The 18,585-nt window shown below is 52.6% G+C and overlaps 7 protein-coding genes across 7 annotated transcripts; 3 read left to right on the forward strand and 4 right to left on the reverse strand.

Moving 5' to 3' along the window:
* Nucleotides 1–175: 175 nt before the first annotated feature.
* B0T26DRAFT_407308 (uncharacterized protein) lies at nucleotides 176–1,485 on the reverse strand. The gene has a single exon (XM_060434846.1). It carries the CDS (start codon nucleotides 1,289–1,291, stop codon nucleotides 263–265), a length of 1,029 nt encoding a protein of 342 aa, XP_060292776.1. The 5' UTR covers nucleotides 1,292–1,485; the 3' UTR covers nucleotides 176–262.
* Nucleotides 1,486–3,026: 1,541 nt separating this feature from the next.
* On the forward strand, nucleotides 3,027–4,584 carry B0T26DRAFT_407329 (uncharacterized protein). Its single transcript, XM_060434847.1, has one exon. The coding sequence runs from the start codon at nucleotides 3,128–3,130 to the stop codon at nucleotides 4,481–4,483; it is 1,356 nt and encodes a 451-aa protein (XP_060292777.1). The 5' UTR covers nucleotides 3,027–3,127; the 3' UTR covers nucleotides 4,484–4,584.
* Nucleotides 4,585–6,049: 1,465 nt separating this feature from the next.
* B0T26DRAFT_407377 (uncharacterized protein) lies at nucleotides 6,050–7,592 on the reverse strand. The gene is made up of 2 exons (XM_060434848.1): nucleotides 7,380–7,592; nucleotides 6,050–6,490 (listed from the first exon to the last, which is right to left on the reverse strand). The coding sequence occupies exons 1-2, from the start codon at nucleotides 7,435–7,437 to the stop codon at nucleotides 6,147–6,149; spliced, it is 402 nt and encodes a 133-aa protein (XP_060292778.1). The 5' UTR covers nucleotides 7,438–7,592; the 3' UTR covers nucleotides 6,050–6,146.
* Nucleotides 7,593–9,079: 1,487 nt separating this feature from the next.
* Nucleotides 9,080–10,695, forward strand: B0T26DRAFT_407447 (uncharacterized protein). Its single transcript, XM_060434849.1, has 2 exons — nucleotides 9,080–10,352; nucleotides 10,428–10,695. Exons 1-2 carry the CDS (start codon nucleotides 9,347–9,349, stop codon nucleotides 10,511–10,513), a joined length of 1,092 nt encoding a protein of 363 aa, XP_060292779.1. The 5' UTR covers nucleotides 9,080–9,346; the 3' UTR covers nucleotides 10,514–10,695.
* A 1,872-nt stretch (nucleotides 10,696–12,567) lies between these two features.
* Nucleotides 12,568–13,584, reverse strand: B0T26DRAFT_754673 (uncharacterized protein; the record flags this gene model as incomplete). Its single annotated transcript, XM_060445852.1, has 2 exons — nucleotides 12,568–13,464; nucleotides 13,525–13,584. The coding sequence occupies 2 exons, from the start codon at nucleotides 13,582–13,584 to the stop codon at nucleotides 12,568–12,570; spliced, it is 957 nt and encodes a 318-aa protein (XP_060292780.1).
* Nucleotides 13,585–14,618: 1,034 nt separating this feature from the next.
* Nucleotides 14,619–16,246, forward strand: B0T26DRAFT_407474 (uncharacterized protein). The gene is made up of 2 exons (XM_060434850.1): nucleotides 14,619–15,082; nucleotides 15,182–16,246. The coding sequence occupies exons 1-2, from the start codon at nucleotides 14,973–14,975 to the stop codon at nucleotides 16,071–16,073; spliced, it is 1,002 nt and encodes a 333-aa protein (XP_060292781.1). The 5' UTR covers nucleotides 14,619–14,972; the 3' UTR covers nucleotides 16,074–16,246.
* Nucleotides 16,247–16,814: 568 nt separating this feature from the next.
* B0T26DRAFT_678890 (uncharacterized protein) lies at nucleotides 16,815–17,993 on the reverse strand (the record flags this gene model as incomplete). Its single annotated transcript, XM_060440287.1, has 2 exons — nucleotides 16,815–17,819; nucleotides 17,895–17,993. 2 exons carry the CDS (start codon nucleotides 17,991–17,993, stop codon nucleotides 16,815–16,817), a joined length of 1,104 nt encoding a protein of 367 aa, XP_060292782.1.
* Nucleotides 17,994–18,585: the final 592 nt, after the last annotated feature.

An 18,585-nucleotide genomic window follows, 5' to 3' on the forward strand; every position in this document is an offset into this window, starting at 1 on the left:
GAATATTGGTTTTTCTTTTGTTTGGATACTGTAACTAGACACACACCTGAGTTGCAATGTCCTTGGCCTGCGGCTCAGCGACAATAGGAAGAGTTGGTGAACGTCCGAGGACTAGAGAGATTGGGACTGCCTGCGGCGAAGTATATTTTGTTTTACCCCAAAGCCACACAAAGCATAGCCAACGTCTGATCTGTAGGAGTTTGTGAGGTGCCAGTGGTGTTTGGGGTTCCAGTCATTTCTGATGGGTCAAGAGGAACAATTCTTAGTCAAACCACTTCGGGCACCATGTCTCCTTTCCTGTCTCATCATTCTTGTGGTAGAATTGCTCTCTCTCCCTATTCCACTTCCAGTAACTATCTTGCTCGGGTCCTGGCTTGGACCCTGAAAGGTGAGAGTAGTCTTGTTCGCCGTGCTTAAATTCATCCTCGTCACAGGAAAACCGAAGCTCCTCATGAGCGACATCTGGTTGGCTATGGCTCAAGCACTGCTCCCGGCGAAGCGGACCACTCTTGGGAGAGAGGTGAGAATTGGTTTCAACATGCTGCTGTTGCTGACTGTGCAACCCACCAGGCGATGTAATCTGTCCGCTCGAGGCTTTGAACGATCCAGCCTCTTTGGCCGACGGAGACTTGTGGGAGACAGCATCACCATCAATAGGCGTACTTCGTTCGGCGGGAAGAGAAGAATCTGACATGGTCGTGCGATGTGTTGTCGGGAGGCTGAATGTTGGATATCCAGCCGGTGTCCCACTCGAGTTGAGCGAGGGTGATGTATAGCGGTCTCTGAGCTGCGGAGCTCCATTTAACCAGGAATTCCCATTGTGAGAGTCGCCACCAGTCATGGGTCTCTGGAGCACAACGGTGCTGTGGACATCGAGAACACGGAGGCACAGGCTGCCTATGCTGCTCGGGGGTGGTACGGGACCGGAATGATAGAAAGTGCCATTTGTTGATGCGTTGAACGGGATTCCGTAACCCGACCGGAAGGATGCATAGCCAGGATTGGGTTCTTGGTGGCGAGGGAAGGAAGAGTTCAAAGTGCCACAGCCGTCCAAGAAGTCGACTCTGGGGTCCCCAAGAGGCGGGGAGGACAGAGTGAAGTTGGGAGTATACTCGGGGGAATGGCGTGGGCGACAATGTTGATCTTGGGGGAGGTATGGGAAGTTGACGCCAGGTTCAAGCCGAGACTCTGCTGCAATTTGGGCAACACTGCCTGGAGGTCTGGGACGAGCGAAAAGGAGACATGGGTCGTGCAGCCAGGGATTCACAGCGCTGCTTTGTCGTGCTTCCATTGACACGCATGGTTTGATAGGAAAATTGACTAGGAGCCCGTAACGGAGGTGGTTGTCAAACGACAACGACGCGGAACATCAGTCGGAACGAAGCTATTATCAAGATGTGTGGTCGGATAGTAGAAGGGGCAGAAGGCGGCTTCAACCGGGAATCAGCTGGCCGAAATAAAATCCCTCAACATGAGGACAGCCGTAATTTATAAACGCATAGGATTGCGCCCAGCTGCGTCCAGCTCCGAGAGATATCCGAAAGTCTTGCGCGGCTCTAGCGAGATAGATTACGGAAATCCACGGCGGTGGCTGAGTGAGTGGGCATCATCTCGGTGAGGGTGAGGCGAGCGCAGATCACCAACTTGTGACTGCGCGGAAAAGACCAAACCATATTCCCTAATATCTCTCCCGAAAAAAAGATGAGGCTGTGACAGACGCCCCGTCACGGTGGATGAGTATAGTGGTTCTAATAGTGCCAGGATGGTCTCTGGTGGGGTCCCGGTGCGTGGTCAATCTCAATGTGGAAGAGGGTGACCAGCGGATGGTTGGCAGCCTTGCCGTCAGCTCTCCAGCACCCAGCACCTGCCATCTACCTACCTTAGGTAGATGGGTAAATTCTACCAACCGCCATGCAATCTGCTCCAGAAAATGAAAATGAGATGGGTATGGGTTCGGCATTTAAACGTGTAGCTAATTGAAGACCGGGGGCAAGGTCAAGCAAGAATGAAGAGGGCATATCTCCCGGGACACGAGTTTCCGTGCCTCGACCTAGAACGTACCTGCCTAAGTACCGTAGGCGGACAGGCTCAGACAAATGCATCATGTATTATCGGCATGCCTAGTAGGAGACCTTGTACGGAAGGTGCGGCTCGCGAGAGGAGGGAATGCGTAAGGCTACCCGGAGGCAAATCCCAGTGAGGCGACCTGATCACCACCAACATGCCACCCTCATCTCCGCGGGTACCCATAATGGCTGTGAAATCGTCTTCTATGCCGTCAAAAAGCGAGGAAAGGCGGCCGAAGAAAATTGTGAGGCTGTTGGTTGAGGCTAAAAGCCGAGATCGCTACTTCCGTCAGCGCAAAATACGTGTGTGGAAGTTGAGCGCCAAGGAAGGCGCCACCACACATGATGATGAACTTGAAATTACACAGCCGCCGCGCAGTGACGCGGCTCGTTCTAAACTCTACGATTTGAGCTCGGGCGGTTCTCGAGGTTGATTGTCGAAGCAAAATTCCAATTCCTCCACCCAATCACTTAGACGGGTCAAATGGAGTGTCTAAGCCAAATTCCACCAGGACCTTCCATCCTGCGGCAAACCGCGCTTTACTCCTGTCTTATTATCTGTTGCTCTCTGCGGCCTTCAACAGATATACTACCCGGGCAGCTCAAACCGAGACCACCTCCACGCAACTCCGTAACCGGCCAATAACTCTGACTCAGTGGCATATACCCATGAAAGTTTATATGCTTCAAGAGTTCTCCTGGGTCTGGTACTGGAATTGGCGTTGGCACTGGCACCTTGATATTCCGGCTATCTACGCTGCCCCCGCCTATAAGCCCAAGGACGCGCACTTTCTCCTTCTCCTACCACCTATACTACGCATATTGCTTGTAGCTTCAGGGGATGACCACGTCAACTGAATACAAGGCAACCGAGATAGGCTGGTCTAGTCCTTACGGACGGCATTACCGCCCTCTCTTCTCGACGAGCCGGTATACGCCCTCTGGGGGCACAGAGGAGTCTCCATTTCTGATCGACTTCATTATTTGAGGTGACTCTTGCCCGCCTCTCAGTCTCGGTCACTATCCACTACAGCCACCCACTACGGAGAGGACATCGCGTCATGAACCACAGACAGGACCCTCACCCTGCCGGACGGGAGCATCAGTCATACCTTACCGTCGAGTCTCCATTATCACAGAGGCAGCCAGGGCTAGGACAAAACTACCTCCCCCTCACGCCTGCGAGGGCTGCTCACTCGAGCCAATGGCAACCAACGTTCTCGGATCCGATGCCCCATCTGCCGCAGAACACTACGCCTCAGAATACCACATCGCATCCCACCCGCCCAGCTTCACACATCACACCAGAGAGACCGCCTGGTGACCAAGGACCAAGCTATACCCAAGGGTCAAGCTTCCATTCCACCCCGGAATCCCAACTGTCATCCCCCTATCCTGTCCACAATATAATTGTGCCACCAAGGCCTGGTTTCAATGCTCACAACTCTCCGCCGTCGCACCCACTGCCATGGGTGATTCTGAACCCTCATGATCAGTGGATAGACTCCGCTGCCTTCAACCCGGCGAGGCCTCTACACGTGTCGGCGGTTAGACCCTTATCGCCAACGGCCCCGAACGATCTTCAGTCCAGGCCAGGTCCCATCAACACCCTGCACGAGCTATTGAGCGTCACAGTAAACCGCATGAATGGAACAGCCTTGCTCGACATAGGCTATGACTATGCCCTCATCAATGAGTCTATCGCGAGAAGGCTCCGCTTGGATTTGCAGCCCATTCCGCAAGCAAGGAAACTCGGAATTCTGACTCCGGTGGGCTATAGAGAACCGACACACTGGGCGACCATCACCTGTGATATCCCAGCACTGAGCTTGACGAACTATACCCTTCACGTGCAGGCTGTCGACTGGCAATTTCCTACTGCCTACGTGTTGATACTTGGGAGAAAAGTCTGGGAGAAGGCAACCCAAGCTCCCAGTCAAACCACCTCCGGACCGGCTCCTCCGCCGCTCATTCCCAATCTCGAAATGATGAACCGGACGCAGCCAGAGCATATGATGGTTTTCCAGCATACACTCCCTGTTGGAAGCCGGAACTTGGAGCCGAGAGGATCCCCAATATACCGCTCTGCCACTCAACAAGCACCTCAGAGAAGTCAACATTTTCTCTCGGCGCCAAGCCAACGACCAGTACATGACCCCTTTCTCGGTACACAAAGCAACCAGAGCGGGAGCACCGACTGGACATCCGTATCAGCCCCAAACTATACACTGTCGATGAATTTGACGGCGCTGTCATCACAAACCAGCGATCATGTCGGCGGCACAGTTGACGATTCTTGGCCGGACGACATGTGTGTGACAGAAAGTCGCACTCAGTCTCTGGTATTGGACTATCCATCCATGTCTGACGCATTAAATACTTCAGATGACCTTTCCCTCAGCCTCTTGCGCGAATAGCAGTGAGTGAATCTTGCTAGGACGGAGAAGAGTGCTACAGAGTGCGCTGAACGAGGTAAGTGAAACTTGGAGGGAGTCTGGACTCTCATTTGTACAGCATCATGGCCGTGACGGTAGCATAGCAGGCTGTTGCTTCTACTTCCTGTCTCTCTCACTTTCATATATACAGTTTTGTTTATTGGGGGACTTGACTTGCCCCTTTTTATACCTTGCCTTGCTTGGACAAGCATCCTACGGCGGGGATATTGGAATGGGATAGGGTTTTTTTCCTTCTATGATCTGCACTGGCATACATGTACCGTACATATTTCATACCACGACGCCATAGACATGCGGAGTTTGGGGGGTTGCGCGTCATCGAACAATTTTGGCTTTTTTCTCTTGTCAGGTATCTAGTTTGCTTTGGAAAGGGGGAGGGCGGTCTCGGCTAAGCAGAATTTCTAAACTCACAGAGCCGCGGAAACGACTTGCGAGGTCAAGGGACCTCTTTTTATTTTTTCTTTTTGCCAAAGGTTGCATGATATGATAGTGGTCGTTTGACCGAAACAAATGGCGTCGAGTTCTTTGCCGTCGTCACCATTGTTTATCGGCGCAATCCTGGAGGGCTGCTTGGTAGCCAGCAGAGGCTGGACATTTGGGCCAGGAGACGAGCTCTGTCATGTATAATTCTAGTTTCTAGCTGAAATAGAGATTGAAATACGAATTTGCGTTTCTTCTCGCTTATAACTTGTGCTTCTATTTGCGTCTCTGGGTTCTGTTACAATTCATGAGCCTCCGCTTGTTTTGGTGAAGGGCACCTTGGTGCTTGGAAACATGTCATAACTGGTGCGTTGTCTGTTAATTGCCATTGGCTGTTTCGTTCTAAAACAACCTTTGCGTATCTAGGTAGCTGTGGGCTTCTCTTCCGAAGCACAAGAGGGAGGGACATCGACAGGCTCAAGGAATCCACGGGGCTCTAGACCCGAGAGCGCCGGTTCGAATTCAGCCACGACATCCAGCCTCCTGAACAGCCAGGTGGGACCGCACAAGTGTGATCGCATCAACCAAAGCACGGGAAAGCCCTACAACACCATCTTTTCCAGGCTATACGATCTCACGCGCCACGGAGACACCATTCACAACACACGCAAGCAAAAGGTCCGGTGCGCGATCTGTGCACCGACGAAAAGACATTTAGCCCTATTCTCCTCCATTCTTTATGCCGGCCTTTTTGTCGACTATGTTCGGCGCACCGTTCCCAAGGTACTCGTGGCTAGTACAGAAGCTTCCAAAGGGAATAGGGACTGCCATAGCACAAGGGGGCCGAAACCCGGTAAATAACCGTCCGAGGATTTCAGCACTACAGACAAGCCGAGGAAGAGGATTGGGTATTTGATCAGCGCTCACTGGGTCGTTGTTGGTATGGTGTGGGCCAGTTTCGTTGTAGGGGGTTTTTGTTGTTGGGTTAGCTTCTCTACCTAATAGTTTCATGGTAAAATTTTTTTCATTGAATGAAGAGCATAATAAGAGATATATCAGGAACAAGCATTTTTCGGATTATTAAGGGAAAAACTAACAAAACACAAACAACGGCCGAGAGACATTCATCTTACACAAGTACACTCTCCATTTTTTTGTCCAACCACCTGTTACGACCGACTTGCGAAATACACCGCAACTCGTCTCAGATAAACGACTCGGGAAGCGGTGCCCAAAGAATCGAGCCAGTCGACTTCTCAACGCGGAACCACCGCTCCACGGCCTCGCTCCACTCCCAGGGGCCGAGCTCTTTGGTCTTGTCGCTCCGTACAAAGGGGGCCAAGAAGGGGCGGAAGACATTCACGTCGCCCGTCATTTGATACTCGCGATTGGCCCTTGCTCTGGCCCGGTGCTCCCGCCCGCTGAAGATCCTCCGCCTGAGCAATACGGCATCCGACGAGCTGCCGTCGGCCGCGGAGCTCCGGAGCTCCGGAACGCTCACAAATGTCCAGTCCAACCAAATAATGTCGCTGGCGCTCTCGCCAGTCACTGGGTCGAGATCAGTGGTACAATGTGACGGTGGGGTTTTGTGTCTCCTGGACTTTTTGCTGCCTGATCCATCTGCCGAGTTTGGAGCCCTCCTTTTTGCTCTCGTGGCCATGGTAACGCCGCCCAAGTCCACAATATTGCCCTGTACAGGCCTCAACGTTCCCCCCCTTTGCCATTTCCGTGCAAAATCATTATTTTGAGACTTCTTGCCACTGTTTTGTATGACTTGCTTTAGTTTCTGTTGTTGTTTGCCGGATTCGGAACCACCGTTCGTTCCGGCGACTGAGTTTGTAGCCATTTCTGCATCGCCCCCGCGCCCTGCGTCTTGCCCCCGTCCAAGCATTGGCTTCTGATGTTGTTTGTCAGGTCTTCCGGTTGTTCCGTGTTGGATGGCTGACTCGGCCGGTACTGAGCCTGGCCAATTGGGGGGGGGGGGTCTTGCTTGCCCTAATTCCCAGCGGAACTATAGGAATTGTCGGTTGGGTTGAAAACGTTGTGTTTGGGCATTTAGGGCATCGACGGCTGCCTATTCGGCAGCAGAGAAGCGGCAAATGAAGGGCCCTAGAGGAATAGGCTGCCGAGTACCAAGCTTGAAGAGGCGCTGAGAAGAGCTGAATGAGGCGGCTTACAGTTACATCAGCCGCTCACAGCTCCTCGCCGCCAAAAACAGAAAAAAAGGTCCCGATACCCGAGTTCAGTCAGGTTCAGCAGATGTATTACTAGAAACCAAGCTTAATTGGCAATAGTGTGGTCTAGCATTTGACTGCACCAAGGGATTGGCAGCTAATGATCGGAACGAGAGAGAGACCTTATGGGTTCTGGCACGAAGTAATTGAAAGAGAAAAAGGGGCCAAAATGAAGCTAGCTAACTTAAAGACGAATTCATTACCAGGTTTAACGGGCGTTTGAGAAAAACACACCGGAGCATCTAGACTTTGGATTGGCATTGAAAAATCTAGAAGCCGGTACTAAACGAGCGGGTGAGAGCACAATAGGCCTACTAAGCCACCCTCGTCTCTTCTTCGATGTTCCATTATGGATTGGCAAAGGCCAGGCGACCAATTGAGAGGCCTTGAGCATGAAAGCCACAAAGATGGCGCGGGCGAAGCGGTTGTTTGTGGGTGCAATCATGTTCCTTGGGCGTGTAGTCTGGGGGCGTCTGAAAGAGCAGGCTGTGGCCTCAAAGTGGCAGCGCCGCGAGCCTTAACTCGATCGAGCGATGGGTAGGCCGCGGGGTCGCATCACCAGCTGCAGATGCTCAGCAGCTGGGCGGAAGAGGCCGTGTTCGAATAGATTGCGTCGGTAAACCATCAAAGTTAGACTTGAAATGTGACAGGTAAGGCTGCAAGGTGAGGGAGCTCTCGGCCACCAAAAGGAGCCGGAGTGGAGAAGCTGGCCGAGCTGAGAGGGAGGTTGGAGAGGGGGGACGGAAAGACACGGCAGCCGCAACCAACTCAGATGAGCTAATTTAGGTAAGAACAGCCCACAGAAGTAGTAAGAGCAGCCGTACAAGGCGATACCCTTCAAAGTACTAGTAAGAAAGTACCTACCTAAGGTACCTACGGTAGCTTCCAGTTCAACCTGAGCCCTGTCTGTCTTCCAGCCCGGCGAAATGCCAAATCACCTAGATGGGCCTGGCTGGCGCTGGCAAAACAGCCGACAGGACCTCCCCGACATTTTCCCAACTGCCCGCCGAGGTGGCTGCAGGTTGGATCGTTCGCCTTCTTCCCTACAGGGTAGTTGCTTCCTACCTTAGCTTCCATTAGCAACTCCGGAAGATCAAGCCGAAACACCCTACTCGCGCCTTCTTTCCAGAAATGTTTGGCAGGTGGTGGAGGCACGCTACATTTTCCTACATCCTCAACTGACCCAGCCACCCGCGGTCCCCCAGGGGATTCGGCGGTACCCCAAAAAATGCTATGAGGGCTATGTCGCTAGGTTGTTCTGCGCTTTGCGCAATATCCTCGTGAGGGCCTCAGGCGGGAGTTAGTCTTCGCCGGTCAAGGTCTGAGGCTGGGGGGGAGGCCGGCTCTGGTTCCGACAGATACCGTGGTCACCTCTTTCTCGCCGTTGAACTGCCAACTGCCGCCAAATGGTGGCTTGGGGTGAGTCGTGTCGGTATGTACCGAGACGGCCTCTGTGAGCAACCTCCGGGCGGTTGTTCGTGAGCAGGCGAAGGAGTTGCCTGAGTTCGGTCAACACAAGAAGGTAGGAAGCTAATGAGACACCTACTTTGCTGGTTTGCGAGCTAATCCGCCGCTGTTGAAAGGCAACTGGACGTTTAACCTAACGGAAAGCCTGAGCTGGACCGCGTCGGCCATTCCTTCAAAAGCCGACGCAATCCAATTACCCCGTTGACGGAAAGAACCAAAATACCCAAGAAGGGAACCCGCCTTTTGGATTTCTTCTCCCCTAGATCAGAGTTCGGTTGAAAAGTTCCATATGATGGATTTTTGCATGCTAGTGCACAACCAACATCCCTGTCTGTGAAAAAACAAATAACTTCGGGGGTTGTCCAACAGAAGTCTTTCCATGCCGGCGTCACTTACAAGCTTCTGCTCCAGATGTCAAACCAGCACGGCCAACTATGAAGGTAGCCCATCCATCGACAACCACTCAAACCCACCCCCGCGAGTTTCGCTTTTAAGAAACTGCCCCCGCCAAAGACAATTTCCTACTTCTTTTCAGTATTTCGGCCGATCCGCGCTCTACCCTTTTCGAACACATAACCCCTCTCGCTGGCGGTGAGCTTCGAGCTGAAGGCTTGGTCAGTCAAACAACATCAGAAAAGCGAGTGAGCGACCCGAGGTTTTGTGAGGGTTTATCCAGGTGCCGTTGACCGACTCGCTGCTGGCCATGTCCGATTTCTCGCCGCCATCGGAAGCATCGAACGATCGCCGGACACGTCGGCCGAATCCCTCAACTCCACACCCCCCAGTCCGGACGGCGCCCTACCCGACAAGACCTCGGGGTAACCAACAGGGTAACCAGCCGCGGCTAGGCAACCCCAACGTCGGGGGACTGGTACGTCCACAGAATAATCGGAGTCTGCATCCCAGATTCGGAGCGACACTTCCAAGTGGCCCGGCCTCGCAGTTGGTCTCGCCACGACAACATGGAGATCAGTCGTATGCCAGCATCTCTGGTTCTCTATCATATGCATGGGACGAGCAGATAGCCCCCGACATGGGCTTCGGGGTGCATTCCAGAAATCAACCTCGGGCTGGGGGCTCTACGTCGCAAGTGGAGGTCCGGCATCCTTCTTGGACCGAGAGGGAGCAGATAAGGCAGGATTACCGGAGATCGAGACTGAAATATAATAATGAATATGGCCGGGCCACGCCAGTCATCCTCAGAGGTATGAATGGGGAGGATCATGCCTTTCAGTCTGTCTGCGTCCAACGTCTTCCTGTCACGGTGGTGCACCCGAGAGGCCTCCTGTGGCTGGACACTAAGCCGATCGAGCTTCCCCCCGGCAAAACGATACGGCAGCTTGTCTCCCCTCTCGGCCGAATCAACCTGCGACGATATGCCGAGCTCATCGTCAAACAACGGCGATTTGGTGTCGAGCCCAAGATGAACACAGTTCACGTTTTGGATGACGACTTTCCGTATGAGGATATCGACATCTATTTCGGCCAGCCGTTCTTGGAAACGAATCCGGATTTCGAAGAAAACTCGCCAGCAACATCCGTTTTCGATGGCAACGCCGTGCCCCAGAAGCCGCTATACGTTGGAAGCAATATCACAGGTTCACAAGGTCCGGGGAAGAGCGCACCTCTCAGCTGGGCCAACGCAACGCACATTCAGGCGGCCCCGGGAGCGTCTGGGTCATCAGGGAGCGTGTCCTTGGACGCCTGGGGTAAGCAACGTTTTCCATTGCCTCTGACACTCCTGAGAATATAAACTCGACATGCTTTTTGGGTTGCTCGCTTAGTCGACGTTGCGATTATCGATTTGCGGCTGAACAGGAGCGGCCTGGCCCGCGAATGTGGGGATCGGTTTGTCTTGCTTGAACGCTAACGGGTCACAGGCAACATAACAAGCCATACTGATTGGACCCCACTGGAACACGCCCATCCTCCCCCTGATCGGCAGGCCCAGATCTTTTATCCAAGCTTCAACAGCCAGATCACCTCTCCCGCATACGGCAGCAACACTAGTTCTGCTATGCCTCCAGAAGGATCCACTTACCCGGCCACGCATTCCCCAGTCAACCCGGACCCGGAAATGGGCGAGCCTTGGAATGACTTGGAGTTTCCCTAGAACACAGGCGAACTTGGGATCAGATCTCTAGGCCCTTGAATTCACCAACGACGCCTCATCTGATCGCGCCGGGGGTGATGCAACTTCCACCCAGACGTTTCAATATCAGTACGATGTGGAATGTCCTCGAAAACGTGGAGGAATAATTTCCCCGGCGCCAATGTCGAGCAAGCTCTTGCAAGGCAATCGGGTGATCAGAAACTTACAACGATGGTTTCCTCTTGTTCGTCGTCGATGGAGGACGGAAAAGCGAGCTGGCAAGATGCGCAAGGACTGCGTTCTCTTTTATACAACCTCCAATTCGTTTTAGAATTAGATGGGGATCTACGTAAAGGGCGGGTAGAGTGCCAGGATGTGGTTTCCTTCTTTGTCTACTTTGGGTGAACTCTCTGCGATGGGCTTCTATTCTCTTACCTTTTTCTTCAATTTGCCCCCATTTCTTTTCCCCTTTTGAATAGATGACACCTTCACGCCCTAAAACTCGGCAGCGAGTTAGTGATGGGAATATACACCTACCTACCTGAATTTAATCACCTTGTTCGATTTTCGCACACTTGGGCGGTCGAGTCAGTTTGACTCCCGAACTGGCAATGTCTCTAGTATTGGCTGGAATCACGCTACCGATGCTCACATGGCGCATCAGGCCGCCAGTCAGGTATAGAGGCATAGGTTCCCCGCAAGTGGCTGACGTGGACCAGACCAACAAGAATGAATGGATTTCTGAATTGGAAATTATAATTGGATCGTTGACTGGTTGCCAGCATCGACATCCTCGTCATGCCGCGTGGTTGGCCAGCACATGATTGGGCGGTCTAAAGTGGCAGTGTTTCCATTTATGCCCTCTCTCCCCTTTCTGGGAAAGTCCATTGTTTCTCCTTCTCTCCCCTCATTTTTGTTTGAAGGTTGGTTGACTTTATATTTTTTTGGGAAGAGGGAAGGAAGAAAACAAATGTGGCTGGGCAAGAACTATCTTTTGCTTTTGTTCCTGTTGTCCTGATGTTATTGCTGCTCTGTCTAATACGGAGTAATTAATTACCCTTTTGTCCTCCAAGAACTGCCTGACTCACTGGGATCCGAGTCATAAGCGTGCCTGCCTAGCCAATAATCCGAACACCATGCTTCTCTTCGACTCTGTCCTCACTTGTCCCGACTTCTCCTGCGCTGCTCAGAGAAGTCAGCAGTCTCGACATTCTGGTTTGGAGAAGGTGATTCTTCCTGTCTCGAGCCCTCCATCTCTTTCCTGTTGTCGCGGTAGTAGGTCGCCAGGGACTGGCCCATCAAAACTAGCTTGATACAGTCTTTGCGCGATACAACCTCGATCGGTTTACCAGTGTCCTACGAAAGGGGCATGAAAAAGGCGTGATGCAAATAGAAATCATGAGAAGCATATCCCCTGGTTCATCTCTCTCCTATTAAAAATATACATGTATTCCAGCGCACACATTTCCTCTCGCCTCAAACTGTTTTAAACATGAAACCCCTCTAGCAGGATCGCTCACAAAAACAAACTCGACGATAGACTCGCGCTCACCTGAATACATACAGTTCCGACATACTATTCTCCGACATGCTCCCTGCGAGTCCCTTCCTGCGCACAAACGTGTACCAAAAAATCCAACGGAAACGATCACCGCCATGCGAATCAGAAATAATACATAGACAAATAAGGGAAAAGGGGATAAGAGAAACTAAACCTCAGGTCCTTGTCAAAAGGGGGCCGAAAGCCAATAGTGGATCGAGAAAAGGGGGTGTTCCCAATATAGTTGAGAGGATACGACGGTTGAAGTCAGTTACATGCGGCTTGCGCCAGTCTAAAACCGCGGCATTCCAGATGGGTGAAAAGCTCCACGGAATTGGGCAGCTGAGTTCACAACGTCCAAGAGTCCTTGGGTGTTACCACTGCGCCGGTAAAGCTCTTCGGCGTCTTTCCTCTGCCGCTCCAGAGTTTCAGCATGAAGCTGCTGTTGGGCTCGCTGGTCCGTCCAAACATCGCTGGAATATTTGGGTCCGGTAAACGTATGTCTCGAATTCGAGTAATGAGAAGGAACTGGGCTGAGATAGTCCTCATCTGGATCCGCAAATGGCGTAGAAACAGACTCGCTGTAGCATGAGGAGTCGTCGTCCGTTGGTGTTGGGGACATGGGAGGTGGAGAGTCCAACGGCTCGTAGTTTAGAGAGCGGCAACTTTCAGGCCGAGGTTCAAGCCAGCTCCACTCGTTGGATTGTTCTAGATCCCCGGAGTAGACTACTTCTCGCGAAGGGAGCTTCTGGAAGCCCTGGTAAGTGGGAAAATATGACCTTGGCCGGTGTGGAGCTCTCGGGATGGAATATGCAGCTGAGGAGGTCTGGAAATCTTTGACGTGGTCGAACAATCTGGTAAAAGATCCAAACCCGCCCTGGAAGCTGATGGCCGCTCCCTCTAGGGTGAGAAGGTGTTTTGTCGTCCAGACTGGGTAGCTATGGCCCGGGAAGCCCCAGACAGCTTCGATGAAGAAGTTCCCAGTTCTGGCCCAGGGGTAAAGGGATTTCTTGTCATAGCCGCTGAGTAGCGACACAAGATGGACATCAATTGTATGGATGCCGTCAGGGCGATGGCTCGACGCATTCACGTCGCACTCCATGGGACCGGCCAAGACGCCGCCAGTTGCTGTTCCGTCGGGATACGTGGAGAGCTTCTGGACCTTTATGACCATGGCCGCTTCTCCAAGCTGTAATTTGCTTAGTGAGAGGTCCATTGGAGGGACGTCTGAAAGGGGGTGAAAGCTTACCGTGTTGGAGACATTTCCAACAGCTTTGGAGGCGGCCTTGGACGACGCACTACGAGGCATCGCGTCGTCGTGTTACAAGAGGCAGGTCCAAGTTTAGAAGTCTCAAGCGATAACATAGTCTCATCGGTGGAAAAAGAATGATGAAGATAGGTCCAGGGAAGGTCCCGACCGAAGACGAAGGGCATATTAGCAAGTCTTGAATGAGCTGTCTCAACCAGAGGCCACCCCAACCCTGAAAGATCAGAGTGACGAGACAAGGCTGCGTGCGCCGTGCGGCAAAGGCGACAAACAGAAATAGCTAGCGTATCATTTTAACACTTCTTATTTCGAGGCACGGAAGGAGAGGATCTGTCCATATCTTTTTTGCTCTTAGGGCCTTCCCGATTCGGCATTTGTAAATTCTTGGTGCATGTGCAAGCCGCCCAGGCCAGCCGTGCAATCAACTCTCAGGACTGTGGCCGCTAAGTGCGGGGTGCTGACGCTACCCCTTCCCCTTGGGACCTCAGCTGAGACTCCTCAGCAAAGGTCCGCCCCCAGGAAGGAGGGAAGGTGTGACCCAACCCTGACTTTTGCGCCGTGGCTGCGCCCTCACAGCTTGCATCAGCTCAAGCAAGGTTCCGTAGTTTTGACCAATAGCCCGCCCGCGAGCGGGAACGAGAGGGAGCCTTTTCTTATCCACGCGGCCTGCATTTCCATCTTCCCCTTTTCTTCTGTCGGCTCAGCCAGACCTCCCGCCTAGACCTGCCAGGACTTGCTAGGACACACGACGTTGGGAAGACATGTGACGGGCAAGAAATGATGTTGTTAGGTAACCCGGCGGACGTGGAGCCAAACACCGATTCTTGACCGACGAGATGCGAACCCGTCAAGTTTGGACGCCTTCCAGTGGCCTGGGCTTCAAAACCCCTGTCTTCTCCCACCTTAGGGGAAGGCAATGAATGGTTCGCATTCGCATGGACAAACCCCATTTGAATCAAAAGAGCTCGCTCCCTCCGATCTCCCAGCAGATAGCCAAATCACCTGTATTTTGTCTGCCTCGGCGTTTGGCATCTTAATCCCAGCGAGCTAGGTCATTTATTTGCTTTAAAGCGTTGAGTGAAAAACGTTTCTCTGCCAGCTCGTTTGGATAACTTGACATTTTGCGTTTTCTGCGCGCGAGCGAATTTGTGCTCGTGATTACGCGTTAGGTCGTGCCTCTGACACAGCCTCAGACGGCTGCGATTTTCCTTCAACGCCTATACCGCCTAAACCACTAAAGAATCCCGCGAGCTTGTAGGTCACGACCGGCACGCCAGACACGGAACTAGAGAAAATACGATGCTGCCACCCCAAGCTCCCCGAACAGTTCTTCTTCCCTCCCGACTCCAAACGTCAGCATATAGGCCGAGCTACAGCACCGTATAGCTCCCACCCAACACAACACAACAGGGCACTGGTGGTGGTACCGAATGCACAAGCAGCGACGTGAAAAAGGCCGATCGGTAAAGACGAGGAGAAGGACAGGAGGGAGAGGGGGGAGGGGAAACCGCATCGGACGGCCGCCCAACAGACCTCGAATGTAAGTGTTGACGCATCTTTGCGTATTTACACACATAGCGCAGTTGTCAACTCCGTCGTCCTTTGGATTTTTGCAAAATATGCTGACCTTTCTCTATAGTAACCCCCCAGAAAGCCCAGTCATTATTGCTCCAAGACCCGAAGCAAACTCAAGCCTGGAATTTTGTCGTGTCGATTCGCACCCTGTTTCCGAGAACCTGGACGAGCAACCACAACCCAACAACATAATTACCCCAAGCGTCTCATCAGCAGCACAAGCCTACTTAGACACTTCGAAGTCTGTGGAGGCCTCCAAATCGACTACGATGTCTGTGCAACGAGGCCGCCCATCACTGAGAGTCCGGGTGCCTCCTCCATTTGATATCAATAATCTTGCCCATGATGAACTAGCAGTGGATGTCGAGATAATGACACCAGGCGGTGACTTTGTGAAACTGCCAAAAACTATCATTTCTCCGCGCTTCCCTCGATTATTTATACCGGCAAGGACTGCCGAGGTCTTGGGCTGGCATCCATACGAGTTATCCGGAGACGACATCCAAACTTTTGTGACGCCGCTGGGTCGTATCAGGACCACACGGGCCGTGTTTCTTTACTTTAGGGTCCCGCAACTGCAGGCACCTCTCAAGCTTTGTCGGATTCCCGTCCTGGACGATGATGATGTCAGCCTGGGGGTGCCCCTGATTTTGGGGAAGCCTTTTATCGACTTTTTTTTTGGCGACCAGTGGCCCCTTGCCGAGACACCATACGACGAGCCATTGGTTATCTCTGAAAGTAATCAGAGCACCGCAATTGTGTCTCAATACGTTCCACCAGTTATGCCCCCTCCACAGGCTGGGCGTAATCCAGGTCTTTGGCCTGGCGGCGGTTATGGCGGCCCCATACCCAACATGCCCTTGGATAATGATAATGATAATGAGATACCGGATTGGGACGGTGGGTATTTTGGTACGTCGTCAATTCAAGAACAAGCCGCAACGTGGTGCATGTGAGCTAACTTGTAGCCAAAGCCAATTTCGGACAATGGTATTGGTAGGGGGTTGACGGGTAGCCACGTGTGGTGGATCTGCACGACGAGGCTAGCTGTGACGCTAGAACTGCGCTCAGTCGATGCTTCTGCTGTGTCGCAAACCTACCTTAAGACTCGGGTATTTGGGGTGTGACTCTTCTGTTGTACTTATTCCTATTTTTCTTTTTGCTAGCCGGGCCGCTTCACCCTTCCTCTGCGCCCCAATAACTGTGGCAACATGAGCTGTATTGATCGCCCACTATAAAAAGATTGTTCATATTGGGCTGGTCATTTTCAGGTCCAGACTAGCGATGACGTCACATCCTAACTAGCGTTCGTCCTCACTAAACAGTTGTCCATAAGCAGTGTCCAGTGAGAACATATCAATGGAGAAAATGTCATAATTCATTTCGAGCAATTCTTACAATGCAAATACCTTCCTTGAAATGATGCTCTATCTGTCAATATTCGCGCCCTCGGTGTCGTTGGCGTGCTTTGGTTGCTCACCTGCGATCTGCAATGTCCGAACTTCGGAGCAGCAAGGCGGCCACTTACACGGAGAGGGTTAGGGTTGCAGTCTGCGCCAACTAGCATTTTTCTTTCAATACCACGAACATGTATAATTTTTTTCCCCTCCATACAATTTGAATAAAAAAAAAGATCAACAATAGAGAGAGATATTACAAGACAGAGATTCGGGCGAAGGTGTTATGGCATCCCGGGGCTAGCTCATCCTTGCCCGCCATGTGCCATTGCTGACGGCCCCTCGAGGTGAAGAAGCAGAAGCAGCAGCAGCAGCAGTACCATTAGCCCTGCGTCCCCCGCGCTGCTGCTGGCGAGACTCAAGGGTCGCCACCATCTGCGACATGCTTCTAGCCTGCAGGAGCTTACTCGTATCTCCTGTGGCCTCGAACTCCTCTTCGGCCTGCCCGCGGAACCACTCGACAAGCTGCTGCGAGTACGCCATGGCCCGCCGCTCCTTTTCGTCCTGTCGCTCGTGCCAGCCGTCGCCGCCGCCGCCACACCGGCGTGCGACCCCTCCACGCCTACGCAGCGCCGCCTGCTGCTGCCGCCGCCGCTGAGCAAATGTATGGACATTATAATTACCATTATTAGTGTTGTTGTTGTTGTTCATCGCCGAACGGCCGCAAGGGCTCTTTGCCAGAGCCTCGTCGTCCCGACACCACAGACGGCCCTTCATCAGCGCGCAGCAGGCGTTCTGCATATGTACTAGCCGCTGCCTCTTGCGCTCCGCGGCGTCCTCCAGCTCCTGCTTGGCAGCAGCGATCGCGGCCTCCTCCTGGACCCGGTTGAACCCGTTCACGTGCTCGACGAGCTTCCACGCCCAGTCCAGGCCCTGGGCGAAGGAGATCATGCCGCCGTCAACATCGGCGTCGGCAACCACCATGTGCCGCGTCTTGAAGGCGGGCGGCTGGCTCTGGCCGTTGAGATGCCACTCGATCATCACAAACCTGATCTTGCCCGAGTTGAACCAGCCCTCGCCGCTCATGTCGTGCATCAGAGAGCGTAGAGTCGCGAGCGAGATGTAGTGCGTGTTGGGCCCGCTCCCCCGCAGATGGGCCGGCACTTTGTGTCTGTAGTTGTTGGCCTTGTCCTGGGATGCAGGGACCGAACAGTTGGGGACGCGGTTGATGTGTACTGACGTCCCGGGAACGGTTATAGACGACACCCAGATTGTCGTGTGAGCTGGGGTTTTGGCGCTGGGAGTCTTGCTTTCGTGTCAGCAAACCCTAAGTGAACATGTCTCGAGATATATGAAGTTGGAAGATTAAATGGAACTTACCCCATCCCGCATTAAGAATCCATCTGGTGATCCTTCACGCTTAATGACGATGGGCGTAACACCTGTGCTATCTAACATGGAGGTGCGATCAGGATCCATCTTCCAAGATAGACCAATATAAAGGCTGCTGAGTCTGGTATTAAAAACTACCTAACGCATATTCCGAGCTTTGTGAGCTGGTAGCAAGTTGGTAGCAATGTATTGACTTGTAATGAACCGGGTAGCAGTGGGTGAGTTTAAAAGAGATAGATTGTGACAAGAACGTTGGCAACATGAAAGGTTTATATCTACCGTCATCACCGTTGAAGTCAAAAGATCAAGCCATCTTTGACGAGGCTCTATCTTTTGCTGTTTTTAGAGCCCAATTTTCAGTCAACTACGTCGATAAGGTAGGCAGTGACATCGGCAATTGAAGGTTTACCATACACCAGTATTTACATCGGCTTATTTTTGACCAAACAGATGCGGCCCAGCTCAGGTCGTCAGCCTTAAAAATCGCTGCTCGAGTCTTTCATATGAGTCAAGGTGAAGCTCGGTCAAATAGTCCTCTGCGCTTGCACACGGCTAGCAAAGGTCATTTTGTCGCGGGTAGTGGTCTCAAGCCGCAGTGGGCTGCGGGTTGTGGCCGGGCAACGGGGCGTCGTGCGTTCTTCGGTCACAGTCTGGCACCGCAAGCAGAACGCGACTCCAA

The sequence above is a fragment of the Lasiosphaeria miniovina genome (assembly GCF_030549165.1).
Source record: "Lasiosphaeria miniovina strain SMH2392-1A chromosome Unknown B0T26scaffold_6, whole genome shotgun sequence".
Taxonomy (NCBI): Eukaryota; Fungi; Ascomycota; class Sordariomycetes; order Sordariales; family Lasiosphaeriaceae; genus Lasiosphaeria; species Lasiosphaeria miniovina.

What these genes read in the sequence shown, in the direction of transcription:
- B0T26DRAFT_407377 (XM_060434848.1), bottom strand. Translation starts at nt 7,437, where the DNA reads ATGCCAATCCAAAGTCTAGATGCTCCGGTGTGTTTTTCTCAAACGCCC. An exon ending in TCAAACGCCCGTTAAACCTG is followed by an intron (nt 6,491 to 7,379) that starts GTAATGAATTCG and finishes ATCTCGACCCAG; the next exon opens with TGACTGGCGAGAGCGCCAGC.
- B0T26DRAFT_407329 (XM_060434847.1), top strand. Translation starts at nt 3,128, where the DNA reads ATGAACCACAGACAGGACCCTCACCCTGCCGGACGGGAGCATCAGTCA.
- B0T26DRAFT_407308 (XM_060434846.1), bottom strand. Translation starts at nt 1,291, where the DNA reads ATGGAAGCACGACAAAGCAGCGCTGTGAATCCCTGGCTGCACGACCCA.
- B0T26DRAFT_407447 (XM_060434849.1), top strand. Translation starts at nt 9,347, where the DNA reads ATGTCCGATTTCTCGCCGCCATCGGAAGCATCGAACGATCGCCGGACA. An exon ending in CGTGTCCTTGGACGCCTGGG is followed by an intron (nt 10,353 to 10,427) that starts GTAAGCAACGTT and finishes TTGCTCGCTTAG; the next exon opens with TCGACGTTGCGATTATCGAT.
- B0T26DRAFT_407474 (XM_060434850.1), top strand. Translation starts at nt 14,973, where the DNA reads ATGCACAAGCAGCGACGTGAAAAAGGCCGATCGGTAAAGACGAGGAGA. An exon ending in CCGCCCAACAGACCTCGAAT is followed by an intron (nt 15,083 to 15,181) that starts GTAAGTGTTGAC and finishes CTTTCTCTATAG; the next exon opens with TAACCCCCCAGAAAGCCCAG.